At 46.3% G+C, this 17,566-nt stretch overlaps 1 protein-coding gene across 1 annotated transcript in view; it reads left to right on the top strand.

The window, feature by feature from the left end:
- inppl1a (inositol polyphosphate phosphatase-like 1a) overlaps positions 1-17,566 on the top strand; it is a 217,441-nt gene that overhangs the window by 134,875 nt on the left and 65,000 nt on the right. The window contains exons 7-11 of the mRNA XM_063054726.1: positions 911-1,000; positions 7,719-7,832; positions 10,874-11,024; positions 12,674-12,780; positions 16,351-16,453. Coding sequence (XP_062910796.1) covers positions 911-1,000; positions 7,719-7,832; positions 10,874-11,024; positions 12,674-12,780; positions 16,351-16,453 — 565 coding nt within the window. The remainder of the gene's footprint in view (positions 1-910; positions 1,001-7,718; positions 7,833-10,873; positions 11,025-12,673; positions 12,781-16,350; positions 16,454-17,566) is intronic.

Here is a 17,566-nt window from a genome sequence, read left to right as displayed (position 1 = left end):
TCTGACATGCTGGTCCATGGCCACCTCTACTGCCACGATGAGGTCATTCTCAGACTGGAGGTGCAACACCTCAAATTCCAACCTCATGGCATGAACATCGATTTCTCCAACTTGTAAAAATAAACCCCCACCCCCCACCCCTTTTACATTCCCATTTCTGGTTCCCCTCTCACCCCTCTCCTCCTCAGCTGTCCGTCCTTTTTCCTCCAGTTCCCCTCATTCTATTCCTTTCTTTACTTTCTTCTCCTATAGGATTCGTCCTTCAGCTCCTTTACCTTTCCACCTATCGTCTCCCAGCTTCTTACTTAATACCCATCTCCCACCCACCTAGCTTCCTCCTCACCTGGTCTCACTTAGTACCTATCAGTCCCAATGAAGGGTCTCGGTCCGAAACGACAATCATTTACTCTTTTCTATAGAGGCTGCCTGACCTGCTGAATTCCTTCAGCATTTTGTGTGTGTCATCTTTCACCTGCCAGCTTCCCCTCCTCCCACATTCTTATTCTGACTTCTTTCCCATTCCTTTCCAGTCTCGATGAAGATCTCGGCCCGAATTCCCCTCCGTCAATGCTGTGCTGCTCCAGCATTTTGTGTGTGTTACTCTGGATTTCCAGCATCTGCAGAATCTCTTTTGTTTATGACTTACTGATATAGTTTGATGATAGGTGAGATGACCCAGGATTAGGTAGGTTTGAAGGAATGCCTTTTGAGGAGTTGCAGCCATTAAGGACCAGTATTCTAAAGCTGAAGATGGAATGTTTGAGTACCAATGCAGATATAGTGAAAATCCCGAATGAGGATTAGGGCTGAAGTGGAGTAACCATAAAACTTTTATAGGATTCTAATTTCTCTCCAAGCAGAACTTGCTTGAACTGATTAAGTAATGGGTGACTCGTTTCTTTTCTTGCAGGCCAGTAGTCAGGGTGGAGATCAGCAACTGGAAAACCTGGTCATGAAACTCTCAGTCCTGAAGGACCTGCTGTCTTCCATGGAGAGGAAGGTGAGTGCTGATGTTTAATCAATGTTTCATCACGAAGATCACAACTATTCACACGTCATTCTCTCGCTCCTGCCCCCTCTCTCCCCCTCCTCACCCCCACACTGATCCCGCCACCACTCTCCCCCCACGCCCCCTCTGCTGTGCTTTCTTCCTTCTCCCCTCCAGCCCCTCAATTTTCCATATGCGTTGCATACTCCACAGGCCGTTTGAGATGATTATTCACTCAGTCTCTTCCCATTCATCAGTACAAAAGTGATTTGTATTTCTCTATTTGATCAGTCACAGAGAACGCTGCCATTAACACGAACCTTCCTGTAGCAGCGTTACTCAGATTTGAGCGAGAGAATTAGGATTAGCGTTAGAATTTTATTCCTTACATCCATCTCAACATGAGGGAGTAAAAATCTTTGTTGCGTCTCCAGCGCTATGTACAAGTGATAAGGAAGGGAAATATGTGAGGATATTGCCCAAACACTAAGATTGTATACATAATTGTTTTGCCTAATGTACATACAGTCAGATACACAATCAGATCAGTGTGTATTGATCAGTCTGATGGCCTGGTGATAGAAGCCGTCCCGGAGCCGGTTGGTCCTGGCCTTAATGCTGTGGTACCGTTGGCCAGACGGAAGCAGCCGAAACAGTTTGTGGTTGAGGTGACTGGAGTCCTTGAAGATGTTCTGGGCTGTCGGCACCACTCTCTGCAGTTCCCATACCAGGCGGTGAGACAGCCAGTTAGTATTATTGAAGGGCGCCCATTCAGAACAGAAATGCGAAGAAATTTTTTTAGTCAGAGGGTGGTGAATCTATGGAACTTGTTGCCACGGGCAGCAGTGGAGGCCAAGTCATTGGGTGTATTTAAAGCAGAGATTGATAGGTATCTGAGTAGCCAGGGCATCAAAGGTTATGGTGAGAAGGCGGGGGAGTGGGACTAAATGGGAGAATGGATCAGCTCACGATAAAATGGCGGAGCAGACTCGATGGGCCGAATGGCCGACTTCTGCTCCTTTGTCTTATGGTCTTATGGATACTCTTGATGGTGCCCGTATAGGAAGTCCTGACGATTTGGGGACTCTTGCCAAACTTCTTCAGCTGTCTGAAGTGAAAGAGGCTTTTGTGCTTTTTTCACCACACAGCTGGTAAGTAAAGTCCAGGTGAGATACTCAGTGATGTGTTCACGAAGGAACTTGAAACTACTCACCCTCTCAACTATAGTTCCATTGATGTCAATAGGAGCTAGCCTGTCTCTGTTCCTCCTGTAGTCCACTATCAACTCCTTTGTTTTTCTGGACATTGAGGGAGAGGTTGTTTTCCAGGCATCACTGCGTTAGAGTGTTGACATTTCCTCTGCAGGCTGTCTCATCATTGTTGGAAATAAGGCCTATCAAAGTTGTGTCATCTACAAATTTGATCAGCAGATTGGAGCCATGTGTGGCAACACAGTCGTGGGTGCACAAAGCAGGATGAAGGCCAAGGTCTCTGTCACAGCCCTGGGGGGCTCGTGTTGTAGGTCAGAGGGGCAGAGGTAAGCGTACCTATCCTTGCCACCTGCTGCAATCTGACAGGAGGTCCAGGATCCAGCTGCCCAAGGCAGAGGTCTCTGAGCTTCTTGTCAAGCCTGGAGGGAATTATGGTGTTGAATGTTGAACTGTAGTCCAAGGACGATATTCTAACATAAGAATTCCTCTTCTCCAGGTGAGTGAGGATGGTGTGTGGTGCTGTGGCTATGGCATTGTCTGTCGATCGGTTGTGTCAGTAGGTTAATTTGGGGGGGGTCCAGTGTGGGTGGTAGCAAGCTGCAGATGTCGTCCTTGACCAGCCTCTCAAAGCATTTGCTTATGATTGAGGTGAGTGTGACAGGACACTGATCGTTAATACATGACACTTTGGTTTTCTTTGGTACAGAGACAATGGTGGATGTTTTGAAGCAGGAGGGCACTACACACTGGGAGAGGGAGAGATTAAAAATGTCACGTTGCTGGCTCTCCTCAGGGGTTCAGCGTTAACGACTTCAAAACGAGCATAAAAAAGATTTAGCTCGTTTAGGAGAGAGGCACGATGTTGGCTGCATCACTGTGTTTCCTTTTGAAGTCTGATATGGTGTGCAGAACTTGCCATAGGCCGCGTGTGTCATTGGCACAGAGTTGTGTCTGGATTTTATCCCTGTATTGACGTTTTGATGTCTTGATGGCTCTTTGTAAATTGTAGTGACGTTTCTTGAGCTCCTGACGGTTTCTGGAGGCAAAGGCTTTATCTTGTGCAGTGAATGTGTGGAACTATCAATCTAAGGTTTCCAGTTTGGATAGGCCAAATGTATGAGATTCATCATGGGAAGGGCAGAGATTGTCCCACCCCCTCCCACCTGCCCCCTCCCATCACCCCCAGTCTCCTCCTACTCCTCCACCCTCCCACTACCCCGTCTCCTCTCACCACTCCACCCTGCCCACTGTCACCCTCCGTCAGCCCCCACAGCCCTCCTCCTCCCCCTCTCCACCCCTTTGCCCCTCTTCTGGCCATTTGAGGGACAGAGTGAGTATTGTTGGCAAGCACCTGTATGGTTTAAATGCAGAATTTGGGATGTTACTGTCATGTTTTGTTGTGAACACATGAATATTGGAGAAGTGGTGAAAGTATGAGACTCCTGGGACCAGACTACACACTTGAAGTCAAGTTCAGGTGGTGACTGAGCACGTTGCATCTTTCTACACAAGAATGATGCTGACAGTATTACCTTGAAGGAGAGAGTCACGGAGAGATCTGATAAAACATTGGTGAGGCCTAATTTGGAGTACTGTGTGCAGTTCTAGTCATCTACCTACAGGAAAAGTATCACTGAGATTGAAAGAGTGCAGAGAAAATTCACAAGGATGTTGCCAGGACTTGAGGACCTGAGTCACAGGTAAACATTGAGTAGGTTTGGACTTCATTCCCTAGAGTGTAGGAGAATGAGGGGAGATTTGATAGAGGTATACAAAATTATGAGGGGTATAGATAGGGTGAATGCAAGCAGATTTTTTTCCATTGAGGTTGGGTGAGACTAGAACTAGAGGTCATGGGTTAAGGGGGAAAGGTGAAATGTTTCAGCAGAACCTGAGAGGGAACATCTTCACTCAGAGGGTGGTGAGAGTGTGGAACGAGCTGCCAGCAGAAGTGGTGGATGCGGGTTTGATTTCAATGTTTAAGAGAAGTTTGGATAGGTACATGGATGGGAGGGGTATGGAGGGATGTGATCCAGATGGGACTAGGTTGATGTGGACTAGGTGGACCAAAAGGCCTTTTTCTGTGTTGTAGTACTCTCTGATTGACTTGCATAGAGGGGACGTATTTAATGGTTGGAGAACTCAGTAGGAAAGGTAATTACTGCAAATTAAGTGTATTTAGGATTACTGTGGGAACTTTGCAACCCCTACTGACCTGTAAACCACCTACAATTTGGGAGTGGTGTGGGAAGACTCCAGCATCGCAGCCCTGTTCACGGTAGCAGAGAAGGACAAAGCTTGAAATACTGCCGAAAGAAGAAATCTGAAAGACACACTGAGCACTAGGTTAGGCGGTGTGCGTGGAGAGAAAAACAGAGTCGTTGACTTTATTCAAACTTCATTGCTGAGGAAACCTGGAGTGTCCACTCTGGCTGTAGAGATGAACAGGGACTTGCAGGAAGAGGGAGAGAACAGGACCTGACCTCACGGAGGGAAAATCTTTTGGTAGAGAGAAATAGAACTACAGTAGAATTGTGAATCTGACTGAGTAAACCTCATTTTAAGTTTTTTTTAACGAGTAAGGCACTTTGCCCTACCTTCCTTACACAGATTGCAGCTCTGTAAAACCCTGATTAGACTTCACTTGGAATACTATGTTCAGCTCTAGTCGCCTCATTATGGGAAGGAGATGAAAGCTTTCGAGAGGGGGCAGAGGAGATTTACCAGGATGCTGCCTGGATTAGAGAGCATGCCTTGTGAGAACAGGTTGAGTGAGCTGGGGTTTGTCTCTTTTCTTTTTGGAGCGCAGTAGGATGAGAGAGAGGTGTACAAGACGATTAGAGGCATAGAATGGGCAGCTAAAGACTTTTTCCAGGGGCAGAAATTACTGATACCGGGGGGGGGGGGGGGCATAATTTTAAGGTGTTTGGAGGGAAGTATAGGTTTTTTTTACGGGTGGGTGGGTGGAAATGCCCTGTCATGGATGGTGGTAGAGGCAGATACATTAGGGACATTTAAGAAACTCTTAGGCACATGAATGAAAGGAAAATGGAGGGTTATGTGGGACGGAAAGGTTAAGCTGACCTTGGAGTAGTTAAAGGGTTGTGACAAATCATGGGCTGAAGGACCTCTACCATGCTATGTTCCTCAAACGTTTGAGTGCAGTTGAAAGCCACCCCACATTTTGGGGTCTCCAGACTGGATAAGGAGAGTAGATTTCCTTCCTGGAATCTGGTGTTAATGACCATCTGACAGCTTTTCAGTTTCACCGAAAATGTTTTAAAATTTCAAGATGTTATAATTGGATAGATGTTTTCAAATCTGTCTTTCCCTCCTCAGCCCTCTCATTCTGCCCCATTACCTGCACACTCCTCCTTCAGGTTCGCGTCCCTTCCTTCCCTCTCCTATCAGATTTCGTCGTCTTCAGCCCTTTGTCACTTCCATCAATCACCTTTCAGATTCTTACATCATTCCCATTCGCTCCCCCCCCCCCGTTCCATCATCCACCACGTTTTTGGATTGTGGGAAGAAACTCGCGTGGTCCCGTGGAGAACCTTAACCCCAACTCCTTAAAGACAGCAGTGGCAATTGAACCCAGGTTGTGTGTTAGCCACGTTCTGTGCCCACAGGAGGGAGGGCACAGAACGAGGTAGGGGTAGATGGCAGCTAGATACCGGGGATGGAATCACCTCACTCTTCCCTCCAGGCTGAGATTCACAGTGACTGAGAAAGGTCAGAGACTGAGACTGCTGCTGATGTGGCCTCCTCTACATTGGTGAGACCCGACGTAGATTGGGGGGGGTTTGCTTTGTCAAGCACCTCTGCTCCATCTGCAAAAGCGGACATACCCAGTGGCCAACCATTTAAATTCCTATCCCCAGTCCCCTTCCAAATTGGTCGCTAGCACTGTAAAGCATTGCGCTAACCACTACACTGCTGTGGTCACCTCTTCCCTCACCCTGTAGCGGAATGCTGACTACTGTCCCACCCCCAACCTTTCCAGTCCTTATCTAGGGTCTCAACATGAAACATTGTCCATTTCCTTCCACAGATGCTGCCTGACCCGCCCAGTTTCTCTGTCTTTCTGTACATTGCCCTAGCTTGAGCATCTGCAGTATATTCAACCACACTCGGTTACTTGTACATTCTCTTTTATAGGGTGTATTTATTGTGCTTTTTTCCGTTTATTGTCTTCCGATTGCATCGGATCCGGAGTAATAAATTTGTTCTCCTTTACACTTGTGCACTGAAGAATGACAAGAAACAACCTTGAATCTTGATTCTCGTGTGTCCTCTAAACTGCTTTTAGCTCCATTAATATCTTCCTCTTTTTCTTTACAAAAATACCTGCATTTATTATGAATGGACACCACTACAGTACTATTGTACAGTCACGGTACACACAAACCAGACAAATCATAACTAACACAGACTAAACTAATACATCGAGGATGGCATTTATCTCCCATGGTCTCGAAACATCTCTATGTTACGGGTGGACACAATGTGTTCTTTTCCCACAGCTGCCAGAGCACAGATATACCCCCTGAACATTGCCAGGCTGTCAGCCCAGGCAGCACCCTGCGCTTTCCGTCTCTCGGACCACAGTTAGCTATCATAGCCAGCCCCACGAGATATATAACACCATAAGATATAGGAGCAGAATTAGAGCATTGGGCAGATCGAGACTGCTCCCCCATTCCATCATGGCTGATTTGTTATCCCATTCAACCCCATTCTCCCTTCTTTCTTTGATCTTTGAATCCCTGACTAAACAAGAACCTATCAATATACCCAATATACTCTGCTTTAAATATACCCAGTGACCTGGCCTCCCTAGCCGCCTGTGACAAAGAATTCCACAGATTCACTACCCTCTGGCTAACACAATTCCCCTCATCTCTCTTCTAAAGCGATGTCCTTGTATCCTGTGGCTGTGCCCCCTGGTCCTAGGAAAGATCCTCCCCACATCCGTTCTTTCTAGGCCCTTTAATATTCGACAGGTTTGAGTGCGGACATCCTCCTCCCTGCCCTGCTCCCTTCCGTACTGGATAACCAAAGATGAAGCGAATGGGCCAGAAGGCCAGGAGCAGCCTCCTCAGATATGCAAACACTGGCTGCAGCCTCATACACTCCATGTACAGTACATACGGTAGCGTAGCAGCTAGTATGGTGCAGTGACAGCTTGGGCCGTCAGAGTTTGGAGATCAATTCTGGCATCCTCTGGAAGGAGTCTTTTTGTCTTCCCTGTGGAATGTGTAGGTTTTCTCCGCGTGCTCCGGTTTCCTTCCACAGTCCAAAGACGTACCGGTTGGTAGGTCAGTTAGTCATTTTGTATTGTCCTGTGATTAGACTGGTGTTGAATTGGGGTTGCTGGGAGGAGCAGCTGGAAAGGGCCTGTTCTGCCCTTCATCTCGATAGGTAAATAAATATGGACAGCGTTGGGAGTGTTGAGCTGTCAGTCAGCTAAGGACGTGTGCAATTCCAGTCTCACAGTGTGAACATTCTTCCTCCCCCAGGCTCTGAAGGCGCTGCAGGATATGAGTTCCTGTCCCAGCTTCACGTCGCAGTCATCCGTGTTCTCTCATACAGCACCTCGCAAGGCAAAGAGCATTCCCGTGCAGGCCTTTGAGGTAACAGTCTTCTGCCTTCTGCACGCGTCAGTATGTCAGTGTTCGCTGAGGTGGTGTGTTCTGCTCCTCCTCCCCGGTCAAAATGGCGGCTGTCCCACTGGAGTGGGCCCAGTTTTATAAAATCCTGAGAGAAATATGGATCAAAATCAGGAGGGGATAGGATAGAGGCCCCAGGTGTGGTGGGGTGGGAGGGAGGGTGGATAGAGGCCTCGGGGTGGGGGAGAGGTTGGATGGAGGCTGCGGGGTTGGGGATAGAGGTCGCGAGGTGGTTGGAGGGGACGGGATAGGTAGAGGCCACAGAGGGGTTGGAGGGGAAATGGATAGAGGCCGCGGGGTGGGGGAGAGGTTGGATGGAGGCCGCGGGGTTGGGGATAGAGGTCGCGAGGTGATTGGGGGGGCGGGATAGGTAGAGGCCATGGAGGGGTTGGGGGGGGAATGGATAGAGGCTGTGGGGGGGGTGTGTGTGTGGGGGAATGGATAGAGGCCACGGGGTAGAGGGAGGGTGGATAGAGGCCGCGAGGTGGGTCGTGTGGGGGTACAGATAGAGGCCATGGGAGGAACAGATAGAGATTGCTGGAATTATACCCTTCAGAGAAAAATTTAGGGAAGATGTTTAAAACTGCAAATAGTTTTGATAAAGGTAAATTGAGAAACTGTTCCCAGAAGCTTTCCAACTGTCAGACGAAGATTAAACAGCAAGAGGGGATTCTTTTTGAACAGTGTATTATTGTGCTGCCTGCTCTCTATGACAGCATTGATTCCAGTTTATCTTCCATTCAGTGTGACTGGAGCACTTCACTACAGTACTGTACAAAAATGAGCCATTCTCATGGCAAAAGCCACATTGGAGCAGAATGAGGCCATTCAGCCCATCAATCCTGCTCCTTTGACAGTAATGTTTCAACTGTGTGAAGGGTCGGTCAAAACTGGAGCTTTTGTTTTTCTGCTCACCGGAAGACAAAAAGGAACAGAAGCCGACTGTTCAGCCCATCTAGTCCATGCTGAACTATTAATCTGCCTAGTCCTATCAACTGGCACCCGGATCATAGTTGTCCCTACCTCTCCCATCCATGTACCTATCCAAATTTCTCTTGAATGTTGAAATCAAACCCATATCCACCACTTCCACTGGCAGCTCGTTCCACACTCTTACCACCTCTGAGTGAAGATGTTTCCCCTCACGTTCCCTTTAAACATTTCACCTTTCACCCTTAGCCCATGACCTCTAGTTGTAGTCTCACCCAACTTCAGTGGAAAAGGTAACACAATGGCCACTCTGCTTAAATCTTCCCTAGCTACTTGATCTATCGTTGCCCTCTAATTGTGACAGCAGGAATTTAGAGTGCGAGATCACATTCTCCAAATGCACAATTTTCTACACTTGTGCTGTTTGTTAATAGTAAACATTAGCCCCACGTGGCAATAGAATCTGGAGTCCAGCTGTCTGCCCAGTTACCGCCAGATTTGCCGTGACTTTTCCCAAATTTAACGTGAAGCGCACTCAACATGACTGTCGACAGAACAAATGTAGCTCCACAGCACAGAAACCAGCCCTTCAACCCATCCCCTCCCCAACAAACTGCTATATTGCTGGTCCCAACGACCCGTGCCCAGCCACAGCCCTCCATACCCCTCCCATCCATGTATCTATCCAAACATCCTTTGCCTTATAAAATCAAACCCACATCCACTGGCAGCTCGTTCCACTCTCACCACCCTCTGAGTGAAGAGGTTTCCCTTAAACATTTCACTTTTCACCCTTAACCTATGATCTCTAGCTCTAGTTTCACCCAAGCTCAGTGGAAAAAGCCTGCTTGCATTTCCCCTATCTATACCCATCATAATTTTGTATACTTCTATCAAAACTCCCCTCATTCTCCTATACTCCAGGGAATAAAGTCGCAATCTATTCAATCTTTCTCTCTAACTCAGGTCCTCAAGTCCCACCACTCTCTGTGTAAAAAAAAACTACCTCCGACTTGCCCCCATTACTTTCCTCCAATCACCTTAAAATTATAACCCCTTTAATTAGTAATTTCTGCCCTGGGATGTCAGGCTGTTCGCTCAATCTATTCCCTTTAACTACTCTTTGCCAGTACATCGCCCCTCTAGTCAGGGCTGAAATGGCTGCCACAAGAGGACACAGTTTTAAGGTGCTGGGGAGTAGGTACAGAGGAGATGTCAGGGGTAAGTTTTTTACTCAGAGAGTGGTGAGTGTGTGGAATGGGCTGCCGGCAACAGTGGTGGAGGCGGAAATGACAGGGTCTTTTAAGAGACTTTTGGATAGGTACATGGAGCTTAGAAAACTAGAGGGCTTATAGGTAAGTCTAGTAATTTCTAAGATAGGGACATGTTCGGCACAACTTTGTGGGCTGAAGGGCCTGTATTGTGCTGTTGGTTTTCTGTGTTTCTATGTATATCTGCCTCTCCACCATTGTACAGTGTTAACCCCCTCCACTGATCCTATTATCAACAGGAAGCTCCCTCATTGCATCTTTCCAAGAGTGTAGCATTCCCCCAGGGAGTTTGTATCCACAAACCTGTTGATTTCACTGAGCCAGCACATAACTAGTAATGTGCCATCGGGGCACTATGGTAGCTGACCACCAGTTGCCAATCAGGCTTCAATTTCCGCCGCTGTCTGTACATTCTCCCCGTGACCACGTGGGTTTCCTCCGTGCTTTGGAATCCTCCCGCGGTCCAAAGACGTGGGGTTAGAGTTGGTGAGTTCTGGGCATGTTATGTTGGCACCAGAAGCATGGCGACATTTGCGGGCTGCCCAGCACAATCCTCGGACTGCAGTGGTTGTAGATGCCAACAATATATTTCACTGTATGTTTTGATGTTTTCGGGAGGAGAATAAGATTGAGATGGATAATAAATCAGCCATGATGAAATGACAGAGTAGGTGTGATGGGCCAGATGGCCTAATTCTGCTCCTATCTCTTCTGCTCTTATGTACCAGTGACAAATAAAGCTAATTTTTTTTTACAGTAAGTAGCCACAGCTCTTATAACTTTGGCATTCATCTTCCTCCTCAGGTGAAGCTGGACGTGAACCTGACAGATTTAACGAAGATTGGTAAATCACAGAAGTACTCGCTCAGTGTAGATGTGGAAGGGGGTAAACTGGTGGTAATGAAGAAATCCAAGGACACTCAGGAGGACTGGAACACATTTACTCATGATAAAAGTAAGGAGGAGGGCCGCTCCTAGAATCCACTCCATAATTCAGTTGAACTTTGGGACTAGCAATAGCCTGAGGTTTCAAGAATGATGTTAAATGTTTGACAAAATGATCAGTACAAAAAAAAGCCTTTTTAACAATCTTTGTTATCAATCTCTTTGTCCTGCATACTGCTCATATAGAACAATTCATTACACAGTGCATTGAGGTAGTACAAGAGAAAACAATAACAAAATGCCAAATAAGGTCTAACAGTTACAGTGCAGGTAGACAAATAACGAGGTAGATTGTGAGGTCAAGACTGCATCTTATACTAGGGAACTGTTCAATAGTTTATAACAGGGTTTTGTATCTACTATCGAATGAGAGGGTGGAGAGGAAAGAATGAGAGGGTGGAGGAATATTTGGGTGCTGTGTTCGCATAGTGGTTAGCACAACACTATATATCAATAACTTCTATGATGGAATTGATGACTTTGTTGCAAAGTTTGCAAGATTTGAAGATAGGTGGAGGGGTAGGAAGTTTTGAGGAAGTAGAGAAGCTACAGAAGGACTTAGGTTAGGAGAATGGGCAAAGAAGTGGCAGATGGAATACAGTGTCGAGAAGTGTATGGTCATGTACTTTGGTAGAAGAAATAAAAGGGAAGACTTTTTTCTAAATGGTGAGAAAATTCAAAAATCTGAGACAGAAAGGGACTTGGGAGTCCCTTGTACAGGATTTCCTAAAGGTTAATTTGCAGGTTGAGTTGGTGGTGAGGAAGGGAAATGCAGTGTTAGCATTCATTTGAAGAGGACTGGAATATAAAAAAGAAGGGATGTAATATTGACTATATAAAGTGCTGGTGAGGCTTCACTTGGAATATTATGAGACGTTTTGGGCCCCTTATCATAGAAAGGATATGCAGACGCTGAACAGGGTTTAAGGAGGATCATGAAAATGATTCCAAGTTTAAATACCTTGTCATATGAACAGTGTTTGATGGCTCTGGGCCTGTATTCACTAGAATTCTGAAGAATGAGGGGTGACCTAATTAAAACCTATTCAGTGTTGAAAGGCCTTGATACAGTGGATGTGGAAAGGATATTTCCTATGGTGGGAGAGTCTAGGACCAGAGGACACAACCTCAGAATGCAGGGGGCATCCTTTTTGAACAGAGATGAGGAGGGTTTTCTTCAGCCAGAGAGTGGTGAATCTGTGGCTGAGAAGGCCAAGTCTTTATTTATATTTAAGGCAGAGACTGATAGATTCTTGATTGTCCAGGGCATGAAGGGATGCGGGGAGGAGGCAGGGGATTGGGGCTGAGAGATAAAAATAGATCAGCCATGATGAAATGGTGGAGCAGACGCGATAGGCCAAAAGGCCTAATTCTGCTCCTGTATCTTATGGTCTTGTGGTCTGAATTAGTGGGCTGCTGAGCGGTGTAACCTGTTGGGCTGAAAGGGTGGGTGCTGCACTCACCCTAAATAAATAAATAAATTGGATTAAGCTGGCTGCTTTACTGAGGTAGTGATTATAAAGGCCAACAGTAAAATGCAATCTTCGGGGAATTATTGAGTAAATTATTATAAGGTAAAAATTATAAGGTAAATTGTTACCAAGTGAATTGTTATGAATAAGTTATTATAAAGTAAATTATATTTACTCTCTCCATCAGTTCGGCAGCTGATAAAGTCACAACGTGTCCACAACAAGTTGGGAATTGTGTTTGAAAAGGAAAAGGATAAAACGCAGAGGAAGGACTTCATTTTTGAAACCACGAGGGTGAGTGGCTGGGCCGCTGGTGTTTCATTCTCAAACCGTTCTGTCTGGATTTGTCGTCTCAAACAACAGCCTGTCCTGATGCACCGTTTTGACCTGAAACGTCAACAGTTCCTTTCCTCCACAGATGCGGCTCGGCCTGCTGACCGGGGTAGGACATACGCAGTGAATGGTAGGGCACTGAGGAGTGTGGTAGAGCAGAGGGATCGGGGAATACAGATCCAGAATTCCTTGAAAGGGACATCAGAAGTAGATAGGGTCGTAAAGAGAGCTTTCGTACATTGGCCTTTATAAATCGGAATGTTGTGATGAGATGTCATGTTAATATTTTATAAGACATTGAGGAGGCCTAATTTAAAGTACTGTGTGCAGTTCTAGGAAAATGTATCTGCAGGGAAGATACCAGTATCTTGTGCTGGGTGGCAGTGTGAAATGTGAGGAGGATGTTCTGAGAATGCAGGGTGACTTGGACAGGCTGGGTAAGTGGGCAGATGCATGGCAGATGCAGTTTAATGTGGATAAATGTGAGGTAAGAACAGGAAGGCAGATTATTATCTAAATGGAGTCAAGTTAGGAAAAGGGGAAGTACAACGAGATCTAGGTGTTCTTGTACATCAGTCACTGAAAGCAAGCATGCAAGTACAGCAGGCAGTGAAGAAAGCTAATGGCATGCTGGCCTTCATAACAAGGGGAATTGAGTATAAGAGCAAAGAGGTCCTTCTGCAGCTGTACAGGGCCCTGGTGAGACCACACCTGGAGTACTGTGTGCAGTTTTGGTCTCCAAATTTGAGGAGGACATTCTTGCTATTGAGGGAGTGCAGCGTAGGTTCAGAAGGTTAATTCCCGGGATGGCAGGACTGTCATATGTCGAAAGATTGGAGCGACTGGGCTTGTATACTCTGGAATTTAGAAGGCTGAGAGGGGATCTTATTGAAACATTTAAGATTATTAAGGGATTGGACACGCTGGAGGCAGGAAGCAGGTTCCCGCTGTTGGGTGAGTCCAGAACCAGAGGCTACAGTTTAAGAATAAGGGGTAGGCCATTTAGAATGGAGTTGAGGAAAAACTTTTCCACACAGAGGGTTGTGGTTTTGTGAAATGCTCTGCCCCAGAAGGCAGTGGAGGCTAATTCTGTGGATTCTTTCAAGAAAGAATTAGATAGAGCTCTTAAAGATAGCGGAGTGAAGGCAGGAACAGGGTACTGATTGTGGATGATCAGCCATGATCACAGTGAATGGCGGTGCTGGCTCGAAGGGCTGAATGGCCTACTCCTGCACCTATTGTCTATTGTTTAATATCACTGGCATACTGTATGTCAAGAAATTTGTTGTTTTGCAGCAGCAATGCATTGCAATACTTAATAAAAAAAATAGAAATTACATTAAAATATATATATGTATTGCAAAAAGAGCAAAAATAGTGAGGTAGTGTACATGGATTCATTGTCTATTCAGAAATCTGATGGCAGAGGAGAAGAAGCTGTTCTTAAAATGTCAGGTGTGTGTCTTCAGGCTCCTGTACTTCATCCCTGCTGGTGGCAATGAGAAGAGAGTATGTACTGGGTGACGGGGTCCTTCATGATGGAGACCACCTTCCTGAAGCTTCGTCTTTGGAAGATATCCTCAGTATTGGGGAGGCTAGTGCTTATGACGGAGCTAGCTGAGTTCCAGTGTCAATATCAGTAGAGTAGAGTTCCTGTACAGATTGTTTCTTGCTGCAGATTCCAGTATCTGCAGTCTGTTGTCTACATTAATGGCAACGCCTGTGACATCATAAAATGTTCCACGGCGCTTGAGGGGAAAGACCTTTGTTACTGTGTGTCTGAGATGTTAAGAAGTAACCAAAAGCAAATAAACCACTCTGCCATTTCCAGAGTTATGATTACATATAAGAAGTGTTTGATGTCTCTGGGCCAGTACTTGACAGAGTTCGGAAGGATGGTGGGGGATCTCATTAAAACTTACTGGATACTGAAAGGCCTAAATAGAGTCTTGATGAAGGGTCTTGGACCGAAACATCAACTGTTTACTCTTTTCCATAGATGCTGCTTGGCCTGTTGAGTTCCTCCAGCATTTTTTGTGTGTGTGTGTGTGTGTGTGTTACTTTGGATTTTCAGCATCTGCTGACTTTCTTGTGTTTGGATAGAGTGGTTGTGAAGTTGTTTCCATCGTTTAGGGTTGTCAGAATAAAGGCACGTCTCCAGGGTAGGGGAATCCAGAACTAGCGGCCATAGGTTTAGGGCGAGAAGAGAAAGATTTAAAAGAGACTTGAGGGGCAATGTTTTCACCCAGAAGGTGGTGAGTTTATGAAATGAACTGCCAGGAAGTGGTTAAGACAGGTGCAATAGTATTGTTTAACAAGCATTTTAGATAAAGGTACATTAGATTAGAGCAACAAACACAAAATGCTGGAGGAACTCAGCAGGTCAGGTAGCATCTGTGGAAGTGAATAAACAGTCAACGTTTTGGGCCAATACACTTCATCAGGACTGGAAAGGAAAGGGGAAGATGCCAAAATAGGAAGGTAGGGGGCAGGGAAGGTGGACAAGCTAGAAGGTGATATGTGAAGTTAGTTTGGTGGGGGGGGGGGTGAAGAATGAAGCTGGGAGGTGATAGGTGGAAAAGGCAAAGGGCTGTAGAAGGAGGAATCTGATAGAGAAAAGTGGACCATGGGGAAAAAGGAAAGGAGGACGGACACCAGGGGAGTTGATAGGCAGGTGAGGAGACGAGGTGAGAAGCCAGAGTGGGGAATTGAAGTAGGGGGAATGGGGGGGGGGGGAAATTACCTGAAGTTGGAGAAATCGATGTTCCTGCTGTCAGGTTGGAGACTACCAAGACAGAATATGAAGTGTTGCTCCTCCAACTTGAGAAAGGCTTCACCATGGCAGAAGAGGAGGCCGTGGACCGAATGTTGGAAAGGGAATGGGGGTTGGAATTAAAATGATTAGCCACCGGGAAATACTGCTTTTTGCAGATAGAATAGAGGTGCTTAACAAAGATGGTTCCCCATTCTACATTGGGTTTCACTAATGTAGAGGAGACCCCATTGGGAGCACCAGATACAGTAGATGACCCCAACAGATTCGTAAGTAAAGTGTCGCCCCACCGGGGTAGATTGTTTGGGGCCCTGAATTGAGGTGTTTACTTGTCGACTATTTATTCATTTCCATAGATGCTGCCTGACCTGCTGAGTTCCTCCAGCATTTTGTGTGTGTTGCTGTAGATTTCCTGCATCTGCAGAATCCCTTGTGTTCAGATTAGATTAACTTTGCGCATGAACATCGAAAGATACAGTGAAATGTGTTGTTTGCGTCAACAACTAACACAGCCCACAAAGGTTGCCACGTTTCTGCCGCCAACATAGCATGCCTACAACATGCGGGGCTTAGTGGTTTATGGTCAGACACTACGGGTTGGAACTAAGTGGGTGGACTGTGGCTAGCATGGACGGGTTGGGACAAAGGGTCTTCATCCATGCTGTTTTGTTCTGTGATTGTAAGGACTTTGAAAACACAGTTGGCAGCCACTCTACCCAGGCCTTTACTAGTTGTTGTTCACTGTTCTCCCCGTACAGAAACGTGAGGCGTTCTGCCAACTCCTGCAGCTAATGAAGAACAAATATTCAAAGCAGGATGAACCGGACATGATCTCCATCTTCATTGGCACCTGGAATATGGGTAAAGATTGACTTTATTTGTCACTTAGAACAGTACAGCACAGCCTGTTCAGCCCACAGAGTTGAGCTGACCTTTAACCCTACCCTCCTTCATCGGCCTCCATTTTCCTTTCATCCATGTTTCTATCTATGAGTCTTTTAAATGCCCCTAATGTTTCTGCCTCTACCATCATGGCTGACAGCATGTTCCACGCACTCAACACTGTGTAAAAAAAAAACAAACAACTCCCCCTGACATCCCCCACTCTACTTGCCTCCAATCTCCTTAAAATTAGGCCCTCTTGAAACATACAGTGAAATGCATCTGAGAATTGTGCTGGGCAGTCCACAATTTACTAATCCTAACCCATTCGTCTTTGGACTGTGGGAGGAAACTGAAGTACCCGGAGGAAACCCACGTAGTGACGGAGAGTACGTACAAACTCCTCACAGATAGTGGTGGGAATTGATCCTCGATTGCCTGCACTGTACAGCATTACACTAAACACTACCCTACCATGACAAAGGGGGATGTGGAATGAGAGTTGTATACTAACCTGGCCATGAAGGCCTGTGTCCTGAGGATATAGTGTGTTGGTCCATTGCACAATGAAGTTGGAGGAGCTAAACCTCCATTTGTGTGTTTGTTCGGGTAGCCTCCAACCTGGTGGCCTGAACATGGAGTTCTGTAACCTCCAGTAATTTCTCCCCTCTCCACCTTTTCTCCTTTTTCTTTTCCTGTTCGGGTCCTTCTCTTACCCCTTCTCTTCTCCTCACCTGCCCTCACCTTCTCCTCCCCTTTGGTCCCCTCTCCCTTCCCTTTCTCCCATGGTCCAATGTCCTGTCCTATCAGATTCCTCATTCTTCTGCCCTCTACACCTTCCACTTATCCTGTCCCACCTATTACCTCCCACCCTCTTTCCCTCTCACCTGGTCTTGCCTATCACCTGCCAGCTTCCCTCTCCCCCCACCTACTTATTCTGGCTTCCTCACCCTTCCTTTCCAGTCCTGGTGAAGGACATCGGCCTGAAATGTCAACTGTTTATTCATTTCCATAGATTCTGCCTGACCTGCCGAGTTCCTCCAGCATTTTGTGTGTGTTTCTGCAGATATGGTGTTTGTGGTTGGGTAGAAT

This window comes from Mobula hypostoma, chromosome 7 (genome assembly GCF_963921235.1).
Source record: "Mobula hypostoma chromosome 7, sMobHyp1.1, whole genome shotgun sequence".
Classification (NCBI taxonomy): domain Eukaryota; kingdom Metazoa; phylum Chordata; class Chondrichthyes; order Myliobatiformes; family Myliobatidae; genus Mobula; species Mobula hypostoma.
The sequence above is the reverse complement of the archived record's forward strand: the minus strand, read 5'-3'. Positions and strand labels throughout refer to the sequence as shown.